This window comes from Ranitomeya variabilis, chromosome 2 (assembly GCF_051348905.1).
Source record: "Ranitomeya variabilis isolate aRanVar5 chromosome 2, aRanVar5.hap1, whole genome shotgun sequence".
Classification (NCBI taxonomy): domain Eukaryota; kingdom Metazoa; phylum Chordata; class Amphibia; order Anura; family Dendrobatidae; genus Ranitomeya; species Ranitomeya variabilis.
In genome coordinates, this window is record NC_135233.1 from 372,628,813 (window position 1) to 372,656,162 (window position 27,350).

A 27,350-nucleotide genomic window follows, 5' to 3' on the forward strand; every position below is an offset into this window, starting at 1 on the left:
TGTATGGAGATCTCTATACCCAGGAGCAGATGCAAGGCCCAGGTTAAAGGGATAGTCTGTGACACGTGCCTTTACGTGTGAGAATCGCGCCTGATGCAGATGACAATATAAATGTATGGAGATCTCTATACCCAGGAGCAGATGCAAGGCCCAGGTTAAAGGGATAGTCTGTGACACGTGCCTTTAAGGGAGACTATAATCTCATATTAAGGCTGCAGAAATTGTGCAAAAAACTGTTTATTTACTGGTACTAATTAAAAAAGACAAATGCACAAAATGTCGTGTCATCATTGGTTGAGGCAGCGGTCAGTCCTCTCGCATGGCGGTGTAGTGACATATGACGTCGTAGCTGAAGGTGGCATCGATGTCCCCCTCCAGCTGCACCAGCGCCTGGCTTTTCTGCCGCTCTCTATGGAGTATCTTCCCCACCTAGGAAAGAAAGGGAAAAGTATGGTGAGTCAGAAGATACACGACCCCTTCTGTCTCCAGCCGGCAGGACATGATGGGAGTTGTAGTGTTGCAGAGCCTCCGGTCACAACCGACCTCTGGGCAGAGCACAATCTGAGCTGTACATCTCCGCAGCTGCTGCGGTCGGTGTCCGACACCGGATTTGTGTGCGGCATCATTTGCATGTAAGAGTCAGATGTCAAACACGGCTGCAGCCACAGAAACACAAAGCACAACGAGAACCCTGGACGCTGAGTGTAGTCTGGAAGCATGATGGAGGCCATCACTGACACTGGAAGGGTCCTCATGGGTGGTCCTGAAAGGAAGCCCGAAGCTCCGGGGGAACAGCCTCACATTAACCAGCCATGTCCCGGACAGTTTTTCAGAGTTTGTTCTTCATGAATCTCTACATTATTTCATGTTAAAACACACCGGCGGCACGCACACAGCGTCTGTCATGATTCGGGCCGCACGCACACAGCATCTGGGGGGGGGGGGGGGGGGAAATTTGTCAAAATGTGAAGGTCTATCCTGCTGTGTAGGTGCTGGCCTCCGCCCTCTTTCCTTATGTACCCATCATTAGGAGGTATAAAGTGGCTCCCCCTATTGGCAAATGGACAAATACGTTGTAAAGTTTATATACGGATGTCGGTTTAAGTTTAAAGGGTTAAATGCATGCATTATTATGTGCTCAGTGAAACCAGAGAGATCCCCCCCGAAGCTGCGGCTGTAGCTCCAGTTGGCGTCTCCCTGAATGCAGCAGGATATATTCTGAGACTTGTCTACTTGCCTGGCCGCGATGTTTTCCCAGCACCACCATCACATGTTCTCCCTCTCCTCTTTGGGGATCACAGTCTCCAGCATGTCCTGCTTTATATCTGTGGGACGGAGAGAAAATATGACTGTGGATTCGGCACCAGAGGGGTAATCCCTGGACGCTGTTTTGGGGGCTTGTGTTTACCTTCCAGGATATGTCCAGTTTCTGTCCAACACACCAAGGTCGTGGGGCTCAAAACATCTTCTACAGACATTTCTGAGACTGCCCCACACATCGGAAAGGGCTGGCAGGATTTAATGGTCATGTGCTTGGATTTTCAAGGTTAATGTTCCAGGCATCGTTCATACACAAGGTGTAAGGTAGTGATAGCGACGCTTCCAGAGACAGTGCCCAAACTGAAGCCCAAAACTGACTTTGGGATAAAGTCAGATAAATCACGTAGTGCCAACACAGCAATTTAACCTGAATACTGAGGTGTTTGTCTGCATTCTGGTAGAACATTCCCCCATCCTGGTATAAAGCTCCCCTTACTAGCACATCCTGGTATAAAGCTTCCCCCCCACCACATCCTGGCATAACGCCACCCCCCATCCATCCTGGTATAACGCCACCTGCCCACTCCATCCATCCTGGTATAACAACTCCCCCCTTCCATCCTGGTATAATGTCCCCATCCTGAGCCCCTTCTGTTCTTATTCTCACCTTCCTGGCTCCCACGCTGTGTGGCATCCTGTTCTGTAACCGGCAGCCGACTTTGGTGTGCTGCACGGGTGGTGCATGGCAGTGACCTCATGCACTACATGCCGCTGGTAAGCGGACATCTGCTGTCGGCCTTTGATTGGCCGGCGGCGTGTATGTCAGCATAGGGACCTGGAGGGTTTCTGCCCCGGACTGTGCGTACTTGGACGCACATCCATATGAATTTGGCGTTGGCGGGCCCCTCTTAGCATGGGCCCGGTCGTACCCTTTGTGACTGCGATCGTTACACTCCTAGATGTTGGGAGTGCTGTGGTGGCGGCACGCATACCCACAGAGAGGGCTCAGAGTGCCCCCTGTCCGTGCCATAGGTTTGCCACCACTGGTCTAGTGTATTGAAGCACGCCTGTGTGTGTACAGTATATGTAAAATAAGTGATTATATATATATATATATATATATATAAAAATCACACTTATCTCTTGCAGATTACAGCTCACATGACATTAGTCACATTTGTCTAATGACAGACAGTTGAGACCCACTGGAAAAAAAAAAAAATATTGTGTGCCGGATCTAATGTTTGGTCTGTGTCTCCATTTCTACTATCAGTAGAAATGGAGACACAGACCAAACATTAGATCCGGCACACAATATTTTTTTGGCGGTGGTGTATCGTCCTCCTGGCCCCTCTCATCAGTTCCTGGATCACTTTGCCACCTGGCTTCCACACTTTCTCTCCTGTGACACCCCCACCCTTATCATGGGTGATTTCAACATCCCCACTGCTTCTCCCCTTTCCCCGTCTGCTTCTCACCTTTTATCTCTAACCTCCTCTTTCGGCCTCTTGCAGCATACTAACTCTCCAACGCATGAAGATGGAAACTCCCTTGACTTGGTCTTCTCCCGACTCTGCTCAGTGGATGATTTCACAAACACCCCTCTCCCGCTCTCTGACCACAACCTTCTTTCATTCTCTATCAAGAACTGCCATCCCGCTCAGGTCACCCCCACTTTCCACACTTATAGAAACATACAGGCCATTAACACCCAGAAACTTATGAAGAACTTGCATTCCTAATTGGCCCCAATCTCCTCCATCTCATGTCCTGATTCTGCTCTGAAACATTACAATGAAACCCTGCAAAGTGCCCTGGATGAAGCTGCACCTCCTATACATAGAGCAACTCGACACAGACGGCGACAACCGTGGCACACGCTGCAAACACGCTTCCTGCAGCGATGCTCCAGGTGCGCCGAACGTCTGTGGAGAAAATCTAATCTACCCGAAGATTTCATCCATTATAAGTTCATGCTAAAAACATACAACTCTGCCCTTCACCTCTCCAAACAAACCTATTTCAACACCCTCATCACCTCACTGTCCAATAACCCTAAACGTCTCTTTGACACCTTCCAGTCCCTACTCAACCCAAGAGAGCAGGCCCCAACCACAGATCTCCGCACTGACGATCTGGCCAATTACTTCAAAGAAAAAATTGACCACATTCGACAGGAAATCATCTCCCAATCTCTTCATACCAGGCACTGTCCTCCCTCCCCCACTGCATCTAGTTCACTCTCTGACTTTGAACCAGTTACGGAAGAAGAAGTAAGCAGGCTCCTTGCATCTTCTCGCCCGACCACTTGCACCAGTGACCCCATTCCGTCACATCTCCTCCAGTCCCTTTCCCTGGCTGTCACCTCTCGCCTAACAAAAATATTCAACCTTTACCTCACTTCCGGTATTTTTCCCTCCTCATTTAAGCATGCCATTATACATCCATTACTTAAAAAACCCTCCCTCGACCAAAACTGTGCCGCCAATTATAGACCTGTCTCTAATCTTCCCTTCATCTCTAAACTCCTGGAACGCCTGGTCCACTCCAGTCTTACCCGCTATCTCTCAGATAACTCTCTTCTCGACCCTCTTCAATCTGGCTTCCGCTCTTTACACTCTACTGAAACTGCCCTCATTAAAGTCTCTAATGATGGTTTCCAGTACCATCTCTATGCTGATGACACCCAAATATACACCTCTTCTCCTGCTTTCACTCCGACCTTCTTAGAAAACACCAGTGATTGTCTTACCGCTGTCTCTAACATCATGTCCTCCCTCTATCTGAAACTGAACCTGTCAAAAACTGAACTCCTCGTGTTCTCTCCCTCTACTAACCTACCTTTGCCTGACATTGCCATCTCCGTGTGCGGTTCAATCATTACTCCAAAGCAACATGCCCGCTGCCTTGGGGTCATCCTTGATTCCGAGCTTTCATTCACCCCCCACATCCGATCACTGGCTCGCTCTTATCTGCATCTCAAAAACATTTCTAGAATTCGCCCTTTTCTTACTTTCGACTCTGCAAAAACTCTTACTGTTTCTCTTATTCATTCCCGTCTGGACTATTGTAACTCTCTACTAATCGGCCTCCCTCTTACCACACTCTCCCCGCTCCAATCTGTCCTGAATGCTGCTGCCAGGATCATATTCCTCACCAACCGTTACACCGATGCCTCTACCTTGTGCCAGTCATTACACTGGCTACCCATCCACTCCAGAATCCAGTACAAAACTACTACCCTCATCCACAAAGCACTCCATGGCTCAGCACCACCCTACATCTCCTCTCTGGTCTCAGTCTACCACCCTACCCGTGCCATCCGCTCCGCTAATGACCTCAGGTTAGCATCCTCAATAATCAGAACCTCCCACTCCCGTCTCCAAGACTTTACACGTGCTGCGCCGATTCTTTGGAATGCACTACCTAGGTTAATACGATTAATCCCCAATCCCCACAGTTTTAAGCGTGCCCTAAAAACGCATTTGTTCAGACTGGCCTACCGCCTCAACGCATTAACCTAACTATCCCTGTGTGGCCTATTAAAAATAGAAAAAAAAACAAAACACATAATCAGGTTCCTTGCATCATGTTCTCATACACTTTATGCAGTTAATAGCCCTCTGTGTCTGTACTGCTACATACTTAGGCTGTTAACTGGTTCATGCAGCTTTACATGAACACCCGAGCCTTACACTATGGCTGGTCCAAATAACTAAAGCAATTGTTACCATCCACCTCTCGTGTCTCCCCTTTTCCTTATAGTTTGTAAGCTTGCGAGCAGGGCCCTCATTCCTCCTGGTATCTATTTTGAACTGTGATTTCTGTTATGCTGTAAAGTCTATTGTCTGTACAAGTCCCCTCTATAAGTTGTAAAGCGCTGCGGAATATGTTGGCGCTATATAAATAAAAATTATTATTATTATTATTATCAGTATCATTCCTGTGCTGTTTTAGATTTTTTTACAGACCCATTGATTAGCACGGAATAGTTCGATCTGCCACTGCCAAAACCAGCCTCCTCCACTACACAACAGCTATGACAGGCTCAAGGAACTACATCCCATGTTGAACGTCGAACACAGGACTTGGGTCTGGAGCGACCACACGACAATCAGGGGCACTAGCTGTAATTAACCTAAACTACATTATTTTAGAAACAAGCTGCTCCCTCCTTACCCCGAATGAATACACGAGAAGGATGTACGACCAGTCATCTCCCACCAGAGCTCAGGTCACAGACTTTCCTAGGATAAGTGTAAAGTGACGGCAGGACTATAAACCTGGCCAAACCAGTCAATCAGTAACCCTTGTGCAAGCACATATCATGGTAACCAAATAATTACCGTATTTTCCGGCGTATAAGACGACTTTTTAACCCCTGAAAATCTTCTTAAAAGTCGGGGGTCGTCTTATACGCCGGGTATCGTCTTGTACACCGGGTGTATATGGTGGGTGGGTGGGGGAGTGGTCCTGATGACGACGAGGGGGCGTCTCACAGGAAAGTGCTGCAGCGTGGGGTCTCTGTGCTGGGAGCGGCGGCTGCTGCTCCTCTTTGTGCCGCATGGGTGCTGTGCTGTGGGGCGGCGGCTCCTCTTCTGCAGTGTGGGGCCTCTGTGCGGCGGCGTGTCTTCATGCAGTCAGTCGGGGCTCCTCCGGCATCTCCTTAAAGCCCGGAGGCCCCGCCGGCAGCTACACTGCTGCGATGCGGTGGCCTCCGGGAAAATGGCCGCTGCTCAGATTCAGATCTCGTCTCCCGAGATCTCGGGACGAGATCCGAATCTGAGCATGCGCCGCCCCCAGCGGCCATTTTCCCGGAGGCCACCGCATCGCAGCAATGGAGCTGCCTCCGGGAAAATGGCCGCTGCTCAGATTCAGATCTCGTCTCCCGAGATCTCGGGACGAGATCTGAATCTGAGCATGCGCCGCCCCCAGCGGCCATTTTCCCGGAGGCCACCACATCGCAGCAATGGAGCTGCCTCCGGGAAAATGGCCGCTGCTCAGATTCAGATCTCGTCTCCCGAGATCTCGGGACGAGATCTGAATCTGAGCATGCGCCGCCCCCAGCGGCCATTTTCCCGGAGGCCACCGCATCGCAGCAATGGAGCTGCCTCCGGGAAAATGGCCGCTGCTCAGATTCAGATCTCGTCTCCCGAGATCTTGGGACGAGATCTGAATCTGAGCATGCGCCGCCCCCAGCGGCCATTTTCCCGGAGGCCACCGCATCGCAGCAGTGTAGCTGCCGGCGGGGCCTCCGGGCTTTAAGAAGATGCCGGAGGAGTCCCGACTGACTGCATGAAGATACGCCGCCGCACAGAGGCCCCACACTGCAGAAGAGGAGCCGCCGCCCCACAGCACAGCACTCACGCGGCACAAAGAGGAGCCGCCGCTCCCAGCAGAGACCCCACGCTTCAGCGCTACGATGAGGTAATGGGGGATAGTCCACTCACACTTTCCTGTGAGACGCCCCCTCGTCGTCATCGGGACCACTCCCACCCAAAAGGCACTTTAGTCACCGGCCCTATAAGATGACATACGGCGTATAAGAAGACCCCCGACTTTTAAGAAGATTTTATATTTTAACTGGAAAAGTTGGGGGGTCGTCTTATACGCCGGAAAATACGGTAGTCCTTTCTGCAGGCTAAAGAACTGCAAAGAGTCGGAGAAGCTGAAATTTACTTTAAAAGATCTGATCCCGGACATTGGTGGAGATAAGAGCCAAGTGAGGCTGCGGACTGGGATCATACAGCGGTGGTACGCCCGTCACGTGAGCTTATATTGTGTGGGTGCAGCGCGGTGCAATAAATCAGAAAGGGCGTCACAGGGCGCGTCTGTCTTATGTCGCTTCCGATCATCGCGAATGGCTGGAGAATAATCACGTCTCGTACTTACTGAGATCCTTCGCGTATTTGTTGTATTCTGCTCTGCTGACCAATCGTAACGTAAACTTGGAGACGGTGACGACTTCTCCACCGATCGCCAGCTTCACCATTGCTCTACAGTTGTCGGCATCCAGGCCCTCCACCTACACAGAGACCAGATAATGGTGATCGGGGGTAATGAGGACACGACGTGTTTCCATATACAAGGACAATCACTAACCGCACCTTCCCATACAGCTCCTTGTGGGTACCGCTCTGTATTAACACTGCGCTGCCCGGGCCAAGGCCTTTTGCTTCTTCTTCATCTTCTGGTTTGTCTCCTTGTTTCAAGGGTCTATGTGTCTTCTGGGGCTCCAGATCATTGATAGCAGACCGGTCGGCTCCGAGTCCTAGCCCATTGGGACAGCGCTTTTGCTCTAAAGGCTTCAAATCCCTATGTGGAAAGGAAACAATGATAGAGATTGACTCAATTATATTTTTTGGGAGATTTACTTTTTCTTATGCAGTGGTTGGTTGAGACAAACATCTACTTAGGCTACTTTCACACTTGTGTCGTGCACTGCACGTCGCAATGCGTCGTTGTGGCTAAAAAACGCATCCTGCAAAATTGTTTGCAGGATGCATTCTTTGTCCATAGACTAACATTAGCGACGCATTGCCACACGTCACAACCGTCGTGCGACGGTTGCGTCGGCACCAAAAAAATTGCATGTAACTTTTTTTGGTGCGCCGTGTCCGCCATTTCCGACCGCACATGTGCGGCCGGAACTCCGCCCCCTCCTCCCCGCACCTCACAATGGGGCAGCGGATGCGTTGAAAAACAGCATCCGCTGCCCCCGTTGTGCGGCGCTTTCACTGCTTGCGTCGGTACGTCGCAACGACGCAATTCGTCATGCGTCGTACGACGCTAGTGTGAAAGTAGCCCAAGCCTTTACAATACTGCTTTCTGTAAAGCCATATTAATCCAAAAAGATGGCAAATTGTCCCCCAAAGTGACCATGGCTAACGAGACATAATTCCCTTCCAGCAATTACTAAAGGAACTGTCCTGGACTTTTATACTGATGACTTATGCTAAGGATAGGTCTTCAGTATCAGATACGTGTGGGTCTGACACCCGGTCCAAAAGTGGCTGGTGTATACACCATGTACAGCAACCAGAACAGTACCAAAGCAAATAAGAAGTCAGTCCGCAATCAAATGCTGCTTTTCGAGACGTTTTATGTTTTAATGATCTTTTATGGGACAAAAATCCATGTTCTATGATTAGGATAGTCCAATAATATTTGCTGGCCATATATCATACGCACTGTTTAATTGTCTTTCCGACGCCTTCTCCCCCTTTCCAGCCCATTCCTCTCATCATTGCCATGCCATATTGCTCCACAGCGACCACTTCATAGTCTGCAGCCCCCGCCTGTTGAAAAAAAAACATGATTTCAGGATGGCTTAACGTATTGCTGCACCGGAGCCACGTCATTGTCCAGCACTGCAGAGGGAAGGAGTCACAGGATCTGGTTATTACGGGTTAAGAAGGGCACGGACCACCAGAGACACTAGTAACCACAACAGCAATTACTACAATGTGCTTACAACAGATTGCAGTCAGTATATATCCTTATTATTGATCAGCGAGCGTGCTGGGATCCATGGATTGTTGAGTACTCACCGTAAAATCCTTTTCTCCGAGCCACTCATTTGGGGGGGGGGGGGGGACACAGGACCATGGGTGTTATGCTGCTGCCACTAGGAGGCCGACACTAAGTGAATATATCAAATATTAGCTCCTCCTCCTCTGCAGTATACACCTCCCACTGGCTCCAGCCCCAACCAGTTCAGTGAAGAACAAACACAGCCATCAGGCCAACAGGATGGGGGGGTGCTGTGTCCCCCAATGAGTGGCTTGTAGAAAAGGATTTTATGGGGACTACACAAAAATCCATGTTTCTCCTTCGCCTCATTTGGGGACACAGGACCATGGGATGTCCTAAAGCAGTCCCTGGGTGGGGAATTCAAACCCCATGTATCAACTGTCTATACATGCACTACCACAGCCTGAAAGATACGCCTGCCCAAGCCCGCATCTGCAGAAGCCTGAACGTTGCAGCGTTAGAGAATATGTGCAGACCTGTTCCACCGACATCTGGTGCAGAATGGCCCAAGAAGCACCCACCGACCAAGTGGAGTGCGCCTTAGTGTATGTGCACACGTCAGGATTTCTTGCAGAAATTTTCCTGACAAAATCCGGACATTTCTGCCAGAAATCCGCATGCATGTTTTTTTTTTTTTTTTGGCGGAATTTTTGTGTTTTTTTCCTGACACTCCAATTTCATGGGAAATCCGCAAAAAATTCTGAAGAAATCCTGACGTGTGCACATACCCTTAATCCCCACTGGGATAGGCTTGCCCCTGAGACGGTATGACTCTTGAAGAGCCAAGTGTATCCACCTGGCTATTGTGGATTTTGAAGTGGCGAGTCCCTTCCTGTGACCCTCAGGAAGAATGAATAAAGCGTTCGACTTACATAAGGACGCTGTCCTTGAGATGTAGCTCCTGAGAGCCCTCACCAAATCCAGAGTGTGAAGAGCCCTCTCCACCCGATGTACCGGTGTCGGGTAAAACAAGGGCAGGACAATATCCTCACTAAAGGTACCTTCACACGAAGCGACGCTGCAGCGATAGCGACAACGATGCCGATCGCTGCAGCGTCGCTGTTTGATCGCTGGAGAGCTGTCACACAGACCGCTCTCCAGCGACCAACGATGCCGAGGTCCCCGGGTAACCATCGGGTTGCTAAGCGCAGGGCCGCGCTTAGTAACCCGATGTTTACCCTGGTTACCAGCGTAAAAGTAAAAAAAACCAAACAGTGCATACTCACCTGCGCGTCCCCCAGCGTCTGCTTCCTGACACTGACTGAGCTCCGGCCCTAACAGCACAGCGGTGACGTCACCGCTGTGCTTTCACTTTCGGGCCGGCGCTCAGTCAGTGTCAGGAAGCAGACGCTGGAGGACGCGCAGGTGAGCATGTACTGTTTGTTTTTTTACTTTAACGCTGCTAACCAGGGTAAACATCGGGTTACTAAGCGCGGCCCTGCGCTTGGTAACCCGATGTTTACCCTGGTTACCAGTGTAAAACATCGCTGGTATCGTTGCTTTTGCTTTCAAACACAACGATACACAGCAATCGGACGACCAAATAAAGTTCTGGACTTTATTCAGCGACCAGCGACATCACAGCAGGATCCTGATCGCTGCTGCGTGTCAAACGAAACGATATCGCTAGCCAGGACGCTGCAACGTCACGGATCGCTAGCGATGTCGTTTCGTGTGAAGGTACCTTAAGGTGAAAAGAGGAGACCACCTTGGCTAAGAAGGATGGACCACCTTGTCCTGGTGGAAAATTAGAAAAGGAGCTCAACAGGACAGAGTGGGCCAGCTCTGAAACCCACCTGATTGACGTCACCGCAACAAGGAAAGCGCCCTTCCATGAAAGGTGGGTTAGCGAAACGTCCCGCAGAGGTTCGAAAGGAGACTCCTGTAGGGAGGACCAAGTTGAGGTCCCAGACATCCAAAGGCTTTCTATATAAGGAGGCAACATGTGGGAGACCCCCTGAATGAAAGACCTCACCTGCGGCTTGGAAGCGATCCTGCACTGGAACAAAATAGATAAGGCGGAAACCAACCTGAGGGAACTAAGCGCTATACCCGAGTCCAGACAGACTGAAGAAACCCCAATATGGACCATACACAAGTGGCTGCAAAATGGTTTTATTGGGAATCCTTCTTAGCATATTTTGGTACATCGATGAGGATAAGATAATTGCTACCTTATCCCGGTATCATAGTACATACTCCGTCTGCCTTAGTGATTTGTCCTCATGGTCCTTATAAACATTTCTTCTCTTCTTCTTGTTATTTAGGTTTAACAGGTTGTCAATAGTCATTTGCAAACTACTGTTGATACCGTATGGAGTTGTTTGTTTTCATGTAACTAAACAATTCTCTATTTCGGTAGTTACTATGCCATGGTGTGTTCATTTGAACCTGTTGATATGTTTGTTTTATTTGTGTATTGTATTATAAAACACTAAAAATTTTGAATAAGAAACTCCAAAAGGTGGGAATGGAGAAGATAGAGGAGGACGACCGCAGTCTCTACACCATGCGAAAAGAGTTTTCCAGGTGCGCTGAAAGATGCGCACAGATACAGGCTTCCGAGCGCTAATCATGGTGGACACTACCTCTGGAGAACCCAGCTTAGCTCAGGACCCAGGATTCAACGGCCATGCCGTTAAACACATGGCACCTGAGTTCTGGTGGCAAATCGGGCCCTGGGAGAGCAAGTCCGGACGATCCGGTAATCGCCAGGGAACGTCGACGACAAGTTGCACCAACTCTGCATACCACGCCCTGTGTGGCCAGTCCAGAGCAACCAGGATCACTGTGACCCCCTCCAGCTTGATCTTACTTATGACCCTCGTGGGTAACGGAAGTGAGGGAAACACGTACGGAAAATGAAACCGACAGAAGAACCAAGGCATCCATCCTGATGGCTTTTGGATCCCGGGACCGAGCTATGAATTCTAGCACCTTGGCGTTTAGTCTTGATGCCATCAGATCCACGACCGGAGTCCCCCAGTAATGACAAATCTGTTGGAAGACCTTCAGATGAAATGACCACTCTCCCGAAGCGAGGCACTGATGGCTGAGGAAGTCTGCCGCCCAGTTTTCCACATCTGGGATGTGAACTGCCAAGATGACTGAGTGGTTTCTCTCTGCCCAGCGGATGATGAACTCGGATGGGGCAACCTGCCAGAAGACGATGTAAATGCTGCAGGGACAACCAGATCGCCCGAATCTCCAGGACGTTGATCGGGAGGGGAGGCGCGATTCTGCTTGTCCCGCAGAGAAAAACGGCACCGTCGGTCGAGGGAGAATAGGTTGCTGTCCCAGGCTGCCAGCAGCGCATGCTGCAGAGGACGAAAGTGTAGCTGGACAAAGGGAATAGCTTCCATTGCTGCCATCATCTTGCCCAGGATCCCCATGCTGAAGCAAAGAGAGTGAGGATAAGGACGACAAGGTGCCCGGGCTCCCTGTTGAAGGGCTAAGACCTCGTCTCGGGGGGATTCACCAACCCTCAGAAAGTGTCCAGGGTCATGCCTAAAAAGGATATCTGAGCTGGAACAGGGGAAAACTTGCTTAAGCTTATTATCCAGCCCAGGTGAGAAAGAGTATCCATAGTGAAACGCACGCACTCCACGCAGGCCTGGAAGGACAGTCCCTTGATTAGAAGGTCGTCTAGGAAAGGCAATACGACCATGATCCGAGAGTGCAAAATGGACATGATGGCCGCCATGACCTTCGAGAACACTCTGGGTGTGGTGGTGGGGCCGAAAGGCCAGGCAGTGAACTGTCGATGGATGCTAGGAACTCCCCTTCTCCATCGAGGAGATGATAGAGGGGAGGGACTTCATCCTGAACTGCCGGATCCTGACAAATTTGTTGAGGAGTTTTAGGTCCAGGATGGGCCTCTGTTCTACCCCTCCTCAGGACCACAAATAGGTTCGAGTCAAACCCCTCGAACCTCTGCTTTTCTGGTATCGAAATAATGATCCCATCTTGACAAACAAATCGATGGCCCGAAAAGGGATCGTGTCCGCGCCTTCGCTTTTGGGTGGACGAGAGGGGAAGAACCTTGCTGGGGGGGGGCGGGAAGAAAATTCTATTTGTCACGGAGGATACCAGGTCCCTGACTCATTCGCTGTGAACGACAGGAAGCCAGGCATGACTAAACCGGAGTAGATGGCCGCCTACTCGGCTGGTGTCGACCGGATAATGCCACGAGTCAATTAGGTGAGAATCTATGGGACCGGGATCCCTTAGATCTGGACTTCTTAGTCGGCTCTTCCACGACTGATTGGTCTTACACGAAACCTGGGGACCTTACTGTTTCCACATGTGTCGTTAGAGATAAGCCGATCCAGCTTCTCTCTGAACAAACAACCGCTCTGGTAAGACAGAGAGGTTAGGGACTCTTTGGACGCAGGGTCCGCTCGCCATTCCCTGAGCCAGTGTCCGCCTCATAGAGATGGCATTTGAGGCCGCAAGCGCAAAGCAGTTAGCCACATCCAGAGAAGCGTGTACCAAATAGTCTCTGGCTAAAGCGATCTGATTGCCAGAACCGCTGCTTCTGGGGGAAGATTACTACCCTGTATGGATCTGCTCAGAGTATCTGTCCAGGAGACCATTGTTTTGGCTACCCACGTCGCTGCGAAAGAGGGAGAGAGGGCTGAGCCCGAGGCTTCAAAAACCAAATGGGCAAGATTCTCTATCAGATGGTCCTTGGGATCTTTTTTCACTCAAATATTTTTTATTAAGTATAAAATTAAAATAAAACATTTCACATTAAGACAAATTTTCATTTTCTCCACTCTTGACCCCTCCTTATCCACCCCTCCTTTCCCTTTTTTAGACAGCTCACGCTTTTCTCTTAACATGTCTTGTAGTATTATATATATTATCCGTATACACTGACTTATTTTGAACATATAAACCATTGGTATATAAGCGAACCCTCTTCAAGCCTTGCTTCCCGTAACTTCCCCTAACCTAGTTCCAGCAAAAGGCATCCATAATTTATCGTACAGGACCATCTTCCCTCTTTTCTGATATACACCCTTCTCCAGGGTAATGACCTGCTTCACATATTTAATATATTCTCCCCTCGAGGGAGGCTCCTCTTTGATCCAATTTCTGGCTATGACCTTCCGAGCCATGTATAGTAGTTTAGCGATTGCTATTTTCAGCTTATTATCCACAACTATCTCATCCACATACCCCAACACGCACACCAAAGGTTCTCTTGGAATCACACATCTATATGCCCCTTCTATCCGACTTATAACCACCAACCAAAAACAAAAAAACAGGCCATCTCGGACACCTCCACAAGATATGAAACATTCCAGCACTATCATTCCTACATCTAGGGCATTCCGAGTCTGATCTTAACTTAGCTCTGCACAGGACATCTGGGGATCTATACACTCTGTGTACAATATAAAGCTGGGAAAGTCTATATGGCTCATTTAGTGATAATTTCGGTATCCATTCTAGTACAGCCTCCCACGTTTCATCCTCTAAGCGACCCAACTCTCTTTCCCATTTAGCCCTCGCGCCAATCGGATATCCCAATAAGTGAGTATGGAGTAACTTCTTATACAGAGATGAGATAACACACCTCGTTGTCCCCACTCCACAGATGTAGTCCAATACTAAGTCGCTTTGAATTCGGAAACAATCCCCTTCATTTTGAGCCACAAACGCATACCGTACTTGTGCATACTGGAGCCCCCAGATGCTCTAAGACCATACTCCGACTGCAGCTGGGAAAAGGGTTTCAACTCCCGCCGCTCTAAAGTTTGACAGGCATACCGAATCCCCCTGGCTTGCCATTCTGGTATATATCCCATCGCCAGGTCCTCGGGATCTTTAATCGAAGATCCGTCTGGTAAGGATAAAAGGGTTTTGGAAGCCAGACGGGATACAGGTTGATCAACCGGAGGGGGATTCTGTCCACTGCTTACGCAGATCCAGTGAAAAAGGGTATCTTGCGTCAAGAGGCTTCTGACCTGAGAAACGTTTGTCCAGCCTCTCTATAAGCCGTAAAAAGCCATGTCCTGAAACTCGGTGATTGGCAAACACCCTATGAGGACGTTTGGTCCTTTTGAAGGACACCTCGTGATCCAGGATGGAGATAAAGTCCTCGTCAACCTTCAAAGTCTGGTTGACAGCCTCTATGAGACTATCCTCCATTGCCTGATAATCCGGCAAATCGAGGTCGAGGGGCCCGTCAGACTTGTACTCAGAGTCCTGATTGCTGCGAACCCCTGGTGAGGTGCGAGAGGGCCCGGGAGACGTGCTACGGGTCCGTTTTATAGATGCCTGTATATCTTTTGACTGAGAACGGCCCCTACAGGCTGACAGTTCCCGTGTGGTGGAGGAACTCTAAGACAGGCAGATGCCCCGACCCGATGAAGGGTCTTGGAGGGACTCGGTCGCTTTAGCTAGTAAAGCCATGGACTGCGACAGTGACGAAGCCCACCCAGAGGGGCTAGGTACACTGGGTTCGGTAGCGGCGGGGGGCTCCTGAGCGCATTCGGGATCACAGGCCTGGCAGAGTGGAGTACTCTGTCCCTGTCTGACAGGTGGTACATGAGGTAAAAAACACTGTATGCGTCTTGGTGCCCTCTTAAATGTCTTGGAGAATGACATGTGTACCTCAGTATGTCCTGACTCAATTCCCCAATAGAGAGTGTTGGTGGCTAATCACCGCGCACAACTCTTACCCAGGTCCTGTAAGAACCTCCCGGTGTTATCAATCCGGCTGGCAATAGCTGCTGGGATGTTTGTGAGGCTGAGAGGCAGCCGGAAAGGAAAAGATGGCTGCCGGGAGCAGGAAAGGCAGTCTCAATGTGAGCGAGAAGCGCCAAGAGGACCGGCGTAACGCGAGCTTCCGGGTTGCGGCCTAGCAAACGCTAAAACCGGGGGCTACATTTCCGGCGCCGGCAGGGACGCACCCGGGGGAAACCGAGCGCGCTAAAGGAACCCCCCCTTGCCGGGCCCGATCTGGGCGCTTACCCATCCTGTCTGCTCGACTGCTCTGCCTGCAGGTCGGGTGCTGCAGCGTTGACGATGCAGGAACCATTTCTTTGTTAGGAATGTGGAGAGGGACCGTCCGCCTCCTTCCATCACTGCTGTTCTATCAGTGGTGATGCAGTGGGTGCCTCTGGACATCCTAGGGGTTAACTCCCCCAGGATGGGTCAGGGCTGTTAGTCCAGCATTAGTAAGCCTGGCTGTAGAAAGGGGTACCTGGAGGCGACACTCCATGTTCCTGTCTGTTGTTGGTGCGGGAAGATCAGTGCCCTGAAAAGACCAGTCGCCCCTAGAATAGCTCAGGGATGCGAATGGTGCAGGAGGGGGTACGTGAAGGCGACACTCCACGTTCCCGCCTGTTGTTGGTTGGGGGAGATGGAACCCTGAAAGGATCTGTCGCCTCTGTAATCCTTTAAAAGGAAAAATATTAAAAAAGGTGAATAGAATAAAAAAAAAAAAAAAAAATTGTGTTCTGAATAGCAGACCCATGGGCCTCCTACAGACACTAAGAATGAACTGCTTTAGCTGGAGCCAGTGTGGATGTATACTGCAGAGGAGGAGTTAATGTTTATATATTTACATAGTGTCAGCCTCCTAGCGGCAGCAGCATACACCCACTGTCCTGTGTCCCCCAATGAGGCGAAGGAGAAAGGGTGTTATCTGAGCATGCTCGGATGCTAACAGTGTCTTCAGTGTGCTCAGGTAATACGTTGCTGCATGTCTCACGGGTGTTCAACAGGTACAACACATGAACGGATTTTTTTCTTGTTAGGTTATCCCTGCATGTGTTATGGCTGTCGAACAGTCATGAGACATGCAGCCGCGGAGACGCTAGCGTATTTTCCGAGCACGCCGAAGTCACTCGGTTAGCACACGAGCATGCTCGGATACAGCCTTATTCAAGAACGTTCGCTTATCACCAATCCTTATGCGTAAGAGAAGCCAGGCCATTATAATTAAAGGGATAGTCTCACAAACAAAAGTGCTGTCTAATCGATAGATGATAGAAAATTAAACATTTCCACAATTGGATGCTTTTAAAAAAAAAAAATAAAAGTTACTGTGCTGAGATAAATTGATGATGGTGCGCCCGCCGTATCTGGTGTAATGGTCTGTGCCCGACCATGTGGAGGAGATTTCGCTGATGGTTTGCATTAATGGCATAGAAGGGAAGGTAAGGTGATATTCTCTGCTGGTGGCGCGGGCAGGGGTATCCCATGCATGTGATGTTACTCCCCTCTGTCGCTTTATCTAAGTAGTGATGACAGGTGTTATAGCAGAGGACCTTTGAGTTCAGTGGCCGGAGATATAAACTGAAAAAAAACATAATATACATGTCCGGCCACTGAGCTTCTTGTACTTCGCTGTTGCGATTTATTGAGGCGAGATCAAGCTCCGCTGCTATAGCACATACCATGCTACTTAGATGAACGGAAGCGTCATGGAGGAGAGCAACAGCCTCTGCCAGGGCCTCAGACAATACTCACCTCCCCTCCTTCTGACCGACTACTACAACCAGCAGCTACAGCTCGTCTATATGGTCGGGCCCGGGCTGTGACACACAGGCTCCATCTCTGCAAAGCAACAGAGACAGATTCCCTATAAACAGACAAGAAGGGGGAGAGACGACTTACAGACTCCGGCCGCAGGCTCACGTTTACTTTGTCTCTGTCTTCGTAGCCATCGGGTACTTTGTTTTGCACTAGTAGGGGGATGCTGATCGTTTGGTTGCTCCCATCAGAATCATCCTGATCTTTTTTCCGGGACTCTTTACAAGATTAAAAAAAAAAAAAAAAAAAAAAAAAGATATATAATATATATATTAATATATATATATATTTTTTTTAAATGTAAGGTGGTGGGAACAAATCAAAGCATCAAGAGTTATCTGCTCTGACTGCACAATTGGGTGGTCTTAGGGAGGATATGCTATGGACCCGTCCCCTTCCTCCTGAGCATTCACCAAGACCTGTATTAGCCAAAATTCTACATTACCGGGCAGAAGTCTCATCCTTAAGGACATAAGATGTACTATGTCCACCGTAAGTTGTCTCCTTGCAGCTGATCCCAAATGTTTCCCGTTAGATGATGGTTGTGATATTCCGCCATCTGCCTCTAATAGTCATTGCTGAAGCGGACCTCCGGCCGTGGCTGTTAATCTGTTAAATGCCACTGTTAATCTGAAGACCCCCATGCCAGTAATCACGGAGCTCCTGTAGCCATCATTCATAGGAGAATGCGATTTACACTGTAAACAATAGTACTATAGCGCTGCCGTGTAGTGCAAATGATCAGATGATAGCAGGTTCAAGTCCCCTAAAGCGACTAACAAATACAGTGGAAAGTTATAAAAGAAAAAAAAAAGTTTTACACAATATGGGCAAAAAAAAAAAAAAAAAAAAATTCAAATCACCCCCTTTTCCCCCCACATTAAAAAAAAAAAAAAAAAACACGCGGTTTCCCTGCGTTAATAAAAGTCTGATCTATCAAAATATAAAATACATTAATTCGCTCGTTAAACCATGTAGCGAGAAAAAAAATCAAAATGCCAGAATAGCGTTTTTTTCGGCAATCGCAATAACACAAAAATAAAATGCAATAAAAGGTGATCAAAAAATTGTATCTACCCAAATATTATATCAATAAAACATCGGCTCAGGGCTAAAAAAAACAAAAAAAAACCAAGTCCTCACAGCTCATTATCCCGAAAATTGAAAACGTTAAAACTCTTGGAAAATGGTGACAAGCGGGAAAAAGATTTTTTTTTTACCAAGTTTCAGTTTTATTTTTTTTTACCACTTAAATAAAAAATAATTTGATATTTTGAGCTAGATATCAGTCTAATCATGTTTTGTATGAAAATCTGCCGAAATGCCATTGGTGTCATTAATAGTATTGCATTTGTAAGCAGCAAGGAGTGGAGAGTCCAATAATGGATCTGGGGGCACCTCATGTTCCTCCCCATGGATGTTATGGGGAAAACGATGCCCCACTCAGAAACGCCCTCTATGAGCCATGGTGCCACCGGTAAGATAAGCTCTCGCTGGCAGACGATGCCCGGCAGGTTGCTGGAATGGTCGATATGAGGGACTGTATGGTCAGGGGAAGCTCCTCGCTAGGATTTTCTAAGGCTACACCATGTTGGACAAGCTTCAGTATAAAATGGCTGGTTAGTATGAAACCTCCCTTTAAGTACGTCCAATGTTCACATTTACAAACTACACAGCTCATAAGCAACAGACGGGCTTACAGCCAAGCTTCAGGAAACTGTCACTGTGTGACTGCAGACTTGTGAATCTTCACAGCACGCTCTGTGCACACTGTCATGATTCTCCGGTGCCGGATGTTGGTGGGTGCGTGATTGCAAATATGTGATATGCATACATGTGGTCACGAGCAGACTAGATGTGTGCAGCCCTGCTCAATGCAAGAGAATGGAACAAGGCCTGCCAAGTCAACCCAAAATGTTTCCGGAAGTATGTAAATCACATATCTGCAGTCATATGACCACCTGCTCCCAGTGCCAGAGAATCATGACAGTGCGCACACTGCATGCTGTGAGGATTCACATAAAGTGACTGCAGACTTTAACACCAAGCCTGGACAGCCCCTTTAAAATTGCTGCCATGCCCTATTCTATTTTGCAGGGGTTTGCATACTCTCTGATTCAATCTGACACTAGAAGAGTGAATGGATGCAATCAGTAATGAGACTGTACCGTCAATAAGCTCCTGTACGGCCTGCGAGAGCACCGGGTCCAGCTCCGTCTGTGTGCCGCCATTTTCATTTCTCTCTTTACTCTGCTGGGACCACATGTTCTTCTGTATCAGTGGGATCATGAGAGATTTGGCCTCCTGGACAGGTTTAGTGCTACAAAGAGCAAAAATATTAATGCTTAAAAATATTTTCTTCCACGATCTAAACAGTCAATACAAAAAAAAAAAAAAAAGCACAGAGTCCTTCCTAGAGCTCTTCTACTGCTCTGCTGCTCCAGCACTGTATTTCACGCATCCCACCCATGAGCAATGAGATCAGAATGAACAAAAGCTTCTTCTCTAGTGCCCATCTAATCAGTACACACAGAAGAATAAAGCAAGGTAGCAGGAACGGTTTAGAGACTGGAGGGCTCCATGACTGAGGCGCGAGGGGCTACTGGCCACAAGTAGAGGATCATTATAGTCACACTCAGGTGTGAATGTTTAGACATACTGATAGGACATTTAGATTGTGAGCCCCAATGGGCACAGTGGCGAAAATGTGTGTGAAGCGCCGTGTAATTAGTGGCACTATATAAGTGATTAAAAAGATAAAAATAAACATTGCCAAAAAGAACCATCCCCTATGCATAGGACAGGGAAAACCTTGCTGATCACTGGGGTCTGACCTTTGAGACCCCCATCAGGGCACTGTAACCCAGAGACTAGGACCCTACTGCCGCATCTTGTATGGCGCAGATGCACACACTCAACCTTTGCTCCATTCATTGACTATTTGTCTGTCGGTGTTCAGCTATTTCTGCCATCCCATTAACAGTGAATAAAGCAGAGACCGCACACCTCCACATCGGTACAGCCTCGGTTTCAAGAGTCACAGATACCCAATCTTGAGAATCGCTACGGATGAATATAGGGCCTAATTTGATGGTTGGGGAATAATCCTTTAAAAGGAAATCCATCAGCAATCATTTCTATCCCATCTGAGAGCAGCATGATGTAGGGGCAGAGACACTGATTCCAGCTGTGTGTCACTTACTGGGCTGTGTGCTGCTGTTTTGATAAATTCATAATTTTATCTGCAGTAGATCTAGCAGAGCTGCGAATCTGAGCCCTGTATAACTCTGCCCACACCTCTGACAACAGTGTACACATGGGAAGCTGCCAATCAGTGGTGGGGTTATACAGAGCTCATGAATATGGAGGACTACATTGCCACAAGTTTACTAGTCCTCTAGAGATCAAATTACAGTTTTTATCAGAAAGATTAATCAAAACTACAGCACACAGCTTTGTAAGTGACACATCACTAGAATCAAGGTCTGTGTCCCTATATTATGCTACTTAGGTGGCAAAAACCTGGTGACAGATTCCCTTTAAAAGTTATTGTCTTTTCCAAAGATAGGCAACCACTTGCAGACCAGTAGGGGCCTAAAAGCTGGGACCCCCACTGAACCTGAGAATTCGGTTCTGAATTGACTGATCACACTAACTCCGTTAATTATGCATGTCAGTGTATTCTGCTATCTCTGGCAGTCCCATAGAAAATAAGAAAATTATGTCAGGGTCACATTCTCGGGATAAGCAGTCGGACCCCCACTGATCCAGAAGATGTCGACCATCCTTAGGATAGGTAATAGTGGGGCCTGAGTGATAGTTTCCTGCTGTGACGCATCTGTAATACACCTCTGGTCTCATCACCATCAATCCCAGGAGGTGCGCACAAGTCGGCTCACGCGCTAATAGCCTGCGGCGTATACTGATGAGTAACAGGAACATTTTCCAAAACGAATGGAAAAAATAGAGAACATGAATTCTCCATCACTAAACTCTGCTGACAGCGGCGTCTCTTCCTTACACATCACCTAACCTTGCTGCTTCTGCGTTCCTCGCTCCTTGTGTGCCAGAGTGACATCACCGGGGGTCGGATGATGTCATGTCCCCAGTGATCTGCCATGTGAGCGCGCTGGACAGTGTTTGGCGACTGCAGATGACACGTTATCAGGCCCCAAGAGACAGACGGCGCAGCGAGAGCGCAGAAGACAAGCGGTGACCAAACATAAGAGGGCAGCGCTGCATTACAGCTGCATTTCCAAGAGACTTTTTTTCTGTTGATGATTTTCTGTGGGATGATTTATACTTACGAATTACATTAATATTATCCTATAATGTACTGAAAAATAGTGAAAAAATAAATTCTGTTAAAATAGTGGGAAAAAAAGGTGTTTGTTTTGTGGTAAAAATTACCTGACAACATGATTCTCCGTGTCAGTGCGATATCAGACATGAGTAGTTAGTTTTATTCCATTATCTTATTGGTAAAAAAAAAAAAAAAAAAAAAAAATCTAAATTTTATAAAGAAAGAATTTAAAAAAAAAAATAGAAGTTTTTTTTAATTTGTGTCGCTATTTTCAACAACCAATATATTTATTATTTTTTTATTATTAATTTATTATTTTATTTATCAATGGGGACACAACAGGACTCGTTTTTTGGCGAGATGTGGATTTTATTGATACCATTTTTTGGTTAGATACAACATGTGGATTGTTTTGTAGTACAATTGCTGCTGTAATTCAGGGGTTTAGATTTTTTCTTTATCGTCCAGATTCATCAGTTTTATATTTTCAGTGATTATGGACGGTGAGACATCAAATATGTCTTTTTATTCCAGTCTATTTTTTTTTCCCTTATGAGAGTTGACCCTGCGATTGCCATAGCAGCTGAGGACTTGCTGAAGGCCCCATCACCGCCATCTTGGCACGTCTGTGGACCCCGGCCTGTGGTGGGAACCTTCTGAAGACCCTCAGCTGCTATGACAACCCATCAGCCCTCCGCAAACAGCGAAGGACGCCCCATTTAGACGCTACGGTTACCGATTCACCGCGCCATTTAAATTAACAGCAGTGACAGGAGCCTGCTCTGATCGCTGCCGTGTAAGACAGAGGGCCCAGCCCGATCCCCCCCATGTATGGTGACCCTACACCCGTCCTGCAGCGATGACATCCCCGTCCGTCACTGGGGCCAGTGATTGTCTGCAGCGGTCACATGATGACAGGACGCTGCAGGGCAGTAACGGGGACGGTATTTCCACACGGTAAATCTGATGGGATTCTTCCAGAACAAAAATAATCTGACGGATCCCTGAGAAATATCCGCTGTGTGCACTCAGACTTACAGGACGGGCAGGGATAGAAGGCGACAATACTGAGGACTACTACTCCCAGCCTCCTGACTGGTAAGGCTGACTGCCCACTGCTCTCACCTCAGCAGCTCCTTCTCCTCCCCATCTTCCGCCTCCTTAAGGCCGCTAGTGACAAGCTTCGGTCTGGAGACGCGACTGAACCCGAAAGATACCGGAGCCTGAGAAGAACCGGAGTCCGCCATCATTATTTCCCCATTCACCTCGCATTGCATGTTGGGAACTTAAGCGCCCGTGTATCGCGCGGCATGCCGGGTAACGTAGTTCTTTGATGAGGCGCAGCTCAGTCAGCCGAGCTGTCAGAAAACTACGACTCCCAGCAGGTCACGCTAGACGTCTTTAATTCTCACTTTAGCTGAGAGTTGGAGTGTGACCAGCAGCAGCTGGTAGCGCCGACGTACATTATACTATAATGGCAGCTTCCTTACTGGGAGTCTTATTCATGTAAACAAGCATTGTAGGAGGACAAGCCAATCAGGACTCGCCTTTCATTTTTCCAAAGCAGTTTACAGAATGAAAGCTGAGCTCTGATTTGTTGCTTTCAGTCATGTTTTTTATTTTTGCAATAAACTATACAAAATTCCACAGTCAGACGGAATCTCTTTGTTATTATAAGTCATATTATTAATGTGCAGAGAAGTCAGAGGTTACACTGTCCCCAAGAGCTAAAGAAGGGTCACTGCGGCAGTGCCTCAGCCAGGCGGCCATACAGGGAGGCATTGGCATTTCCCATAAGGCTGAGGCAGTGTGAAGTCAGCACCCAGTACACCAAGAGTGGCTGAGGCCTAAGGCACCTGGGGGCCACTCTGCCTCGGTTAATATTGGCGCCATTTGTTACATATCCGTATGGCGCGGTCCCTGGAGCCGCGTCGTACAGCCGGCGCCAGGTCGCAGTAGTTTAACCACTTATATGCCACGTTCTTGATTGACAGCGGCTTTTAAGAGGTTGAAAATGGAGGGAGGTGTCCCTTTTTTAATTGCCCCCTAGAACATGATTGTATGGTGCAGATGGGACTGTCATGGCAGCTGGAGGGACTACCGAAGCCCCCTGTGTCTGCCGTGTGTGTACACCTATAAGTCTTGGGGTTGGGCTTCTTAGGTCAGCGGTAACTTTACAATACACTGCAATACTACATGTATTTATTAAGTCTATATACCTTGTAAGGATCCCACTCTTTGGTTGAGGTGGGCACAGGCAGCAAAGCTCTTAGTCATATAGGAAGATGAATTTAACTTAATCAACCTTCAAATCAACACAAACAGCCTTTCACCTGCAAAATGGTCTAAGGGTACTGTCACACAGTGCCATTTTCATCGCTACGACGGTACGATCCGTGACGTTCTAGCGATATCCATACGATATCGCAGTGTCTGACACGCAGCAGCGATCAGGGACCCCGCTGTGAATCGTACGTCGTAGCAGATCGTATGGAACTTTCTTTCGTCGCTTGATCACCCGCTGACATCGCTGGATCGTTGTGTGTGACAGCGATCCAGCGATGTGTTCGCTTGTAACCAGGGTAAACATCGGGTAACTAAGCGCAGGGCCGCGCTTAGTAACCCGATGTTTACCCTGGTTACAAGCGAAAACGTAAAAAAACCAAACAGTACATACTCACATTCCGGTGTCTGTCCTCCGGCGTCTCAGCTTCTCTGCACTGTGAGCGCCGGCCAGCCGGAAAGCGAGCACAGCGGTGACGTCTGACGTCACCGCTGTGCTTTCCGGCTATGGTGCTTACACAGTGGAGAGAAGCAGAACGCCGGGGGACAGACACCGGAATGTAAGTATGTACTGTTTGTTTTTTTTACGTTTACGCTGGTAACCAGGGTAAACATTGGGTTACTAAGCGCGGCTCTGCGCTTAGTAACCCGATGTTTACCCTGGTTACCCGGGGACTTCGGCATCGCTCCAGCGCCGTGATTGCACAGTGTGACCGCAGTCTACGACGCTGGAGCGATAATCATACGACGCTGCGACGTCACGAATCGTGCCGTCGTAGCGATCAAAATTGCACTGTGTGACAGTACCCTAACATAGAATAAAACAGTCTACGAGATGTATGTGATCAGATCACCCATTCACAACAGTCTCCATGCTTAATCAGTCTTAACTGCAACTGATCAACACAACAGAGGCGTTTCCACCTCTATTCCCAGACAGTAAATGAGGTAGCTAAACTGCCTTAAATAACCCCTCCAATCCTAGAGGTGAAAATATGGGAACGGCCAGTCCCATCCAGCTCTTGTGGCCGTTCCTAAAACCTGAACCCAAAATCCGGGCCTATTAAAAAAAATTATCAGCACTAACGGTGCTGGAGCTTGCTCTTCCTGTCTCACATCCCAAGGTTAACCACCTCGGTGACACATATCTCCTGTCCAGCTGACACCTTACATACCCCCCTCTTCCAAAAGCCGGGAAAGTTGGGCACCTTCTACCGTCATACAATGAACTCTTAACGGCAGCATGGTGGCTCATTGGTTAGCACTGCAGCCTTGCAGCGCTGGAGTCCTGGTTTCTAATACCACCTTGGACAACATCTGCAAGGAGTTTGTATGTTCTCCCCGTGTTTGCGTGTGTTTCGTCAGGGTTCTCCGGTTTTCTCCCACATTCCAAAGACATACTGATAGGTAATCTAGATTGAGCCCCATCAGGGACAATAATGTGTGCAAACTGTAAAGCGCTGAGGAATATGTTAGCGCTATATAAAAATAAATATTATTATTAACAGGGCATCAGCATTCCTGTGCTGTTTCCCAGGTCTATGTTCTACATGAAAGCTAAAGTCCTGAAGGACTAGGAACCACTGTGTCACCAGGGCAGTGTTCTCCTTCTCTCGCATCCATCATTCAGGGCATGGTCAGACACTAATCTAAATTTCGTTCCCAGCAAGTAGTATCTAAGAGCGTCCACTGTCCACTTGATGACTAAACATTCTTTCTCCACTACGGAGTAACTCTTGTTGCAGGTGGACAGGTTCTGACTTAGGTACATCACAGGGTCTCCTCCTCGTTAACCTTCTCTGGCAAGACTGCACGCAGCCCGAAATCCATCACATCCATTTGGACAATGAACTCCTTTGAAAAGTTTGCACTATTAGCACTGCCTGCCTACAGAGGGCTAACGTTAGTTCCTGAAATGCCCCCTCAGCCATCGGTGACCACTTAGCTATTGCCAACTTTGTACCCTTCAGGAGGTCTGTCAGACAGGCTGCTATCAAGGCGATGTTAGGGACAAACCTCCAGTAATAGCCAAAGAAGCCTGGAAAGGCCCTGACCTGCTTCTTCGAGATGGGTTGTGGCCAACTCTGGATCGCCTCTACCCAAGGCCAGACTGGCCACCTGGCACTTCTGGTATTTGCCAGAGGGGCTGCTCCGTCTGCTGAAGCCCCCTTGATGTGGTGAGAGGTCGGGAGCAGCTCAGGAAAAGGAGGCGCTGCAGCAGCAGAGAGACCTCTCTGGTCCTAGCCGTGGGCTAGGAGTCTGGCAGTCAGGAGGAAGGGCCTGCCTGAATGAACATTACATCCATTTAAACCTTTGTTTGAAAAACTGGCAATACATTAAGCAGAGCAGAAGTGTGAGTGTAATCTGTGCATAGCAGAGCTGTGTGCGACTAAACTGTCATGTCAATTAAGTAATTCATTTTATGATTCTTATGATGTAAGTTGTGCTGCTGTGATACCATAATTTCCCACGGGATCAATAAAGTGTATCGTATCGTATCGTAATGTGGAGTCAGCAGTAAGGCATGTCTGCCTGTGTAAAGAAGCAGATAGTGGGATTGTGTATAGTGGCAGCTGATCTGTGAGTCTATTATACAGGTATATATATATATATATATATATATATATATATATATATATATATATACACACTAGCAGTTTCTAGCCAGCTAACGCTCGGCATGCTCATTGGTATCTAATTAATGCTGTTTGTTAGGGAGTTATAAGGGTTAAAAGTTGACCAGCAATTTCTCATTTTTACAACACCATGTTTTTTTTAGGGACCACATCACCTTTGAAGTCATTTTGAGGGGTCTATATGATAGAAAATAACCAAGTGTGACACCATTCTAAAAACTGCACCCCTCAAGCTGCTCAAAACCACATTCAAGAAGTTTATTAACCCTTTACGTACTTCACAGGAACTGAAACAATGTGGAAGAAAAAAATGAACATTTAACTTTTTTCTGCAAACATTTTACTTCAGAACCATTTTTTTTGATTTTCACAAGTGTAAAAACAGAAATTTAACCACAAATTTTGTTGTGCAATTTTTCCTGAGTACGCCGATACACCATATGTGGAGGTAAACCACTGTTTGGGCGCACCGCAGAGCTTGGAAGTGAAGGAGCACCGTTTGACTGTTTCAATGCAGAATTGGCTGGAATTGAGATCGGACGCCATGTCGCGTTTGGAGAGCCCCTAATGTGCCTAAACAGTGGAAACCCCCCACAAGTTACACCATTTTGGAAACTAGACCCCTTAAGGAACTTATCTAGATGTGTGGTGAGCACTTTGAACCCCCAAGTGCTTCACAGAAGTTTATAACGTAGAGCCGTGAAAATAAAAAATCGCATTTGTTTTCACAAAAATGATTTTTTCGCCCACAAATTCTTATTTTCACAAGGGTAACAGGAGAA

The 27,350-nt window shown here is 47.9% G+C and overlaps 1 protein-coding gene across 2 annotated transcripts; it reads right to left on the reverse strand.

Annotated features, from left to right (window-relative positions):
• Positions 1–221: 221 nt before the first annotated feature.
• Positions 222–23,123, reverse strand: LOC143806063 (G-patch domain and KOW motifs-containing protein-like). Of its 2 annotated transcripts, XM_077286001.1 has the most exons (8): positions 22,775–23,123; positions 19,515–19,666; positions 17,431–17,564; positions 8,452–8,558; positions 7,368–7,575; positions 7,153–7,285; positions 1,238–1,325; positions 222–429 (listed from the first exon to the last, which is right to left on the reverse strand). In XM_077286001.1, exons 1-7 carry the CDS (start codon positions 22,924–22,926, stop codon positions 1,267–1,269), a joined length of 945 nt encoding a protein of 314 aa, XP_077142116.1. In that variant the 5' UTR covers positions 22,927–23,123; the 3' UTR covers positions 222–429; positions 1,238–1,266. The 2 variants fall into 2 exon arrangements, with proteins under 2 accessions (XP_077142116.1, XP_077142117.1); XM_077286002.1 differs by lacking the exon at positions 1,238–1,325 and having other exon boundaries at positions 22,775–22,933.
• Positions 23,124–27,350: the final 4,227 nt, after the last annotated feature.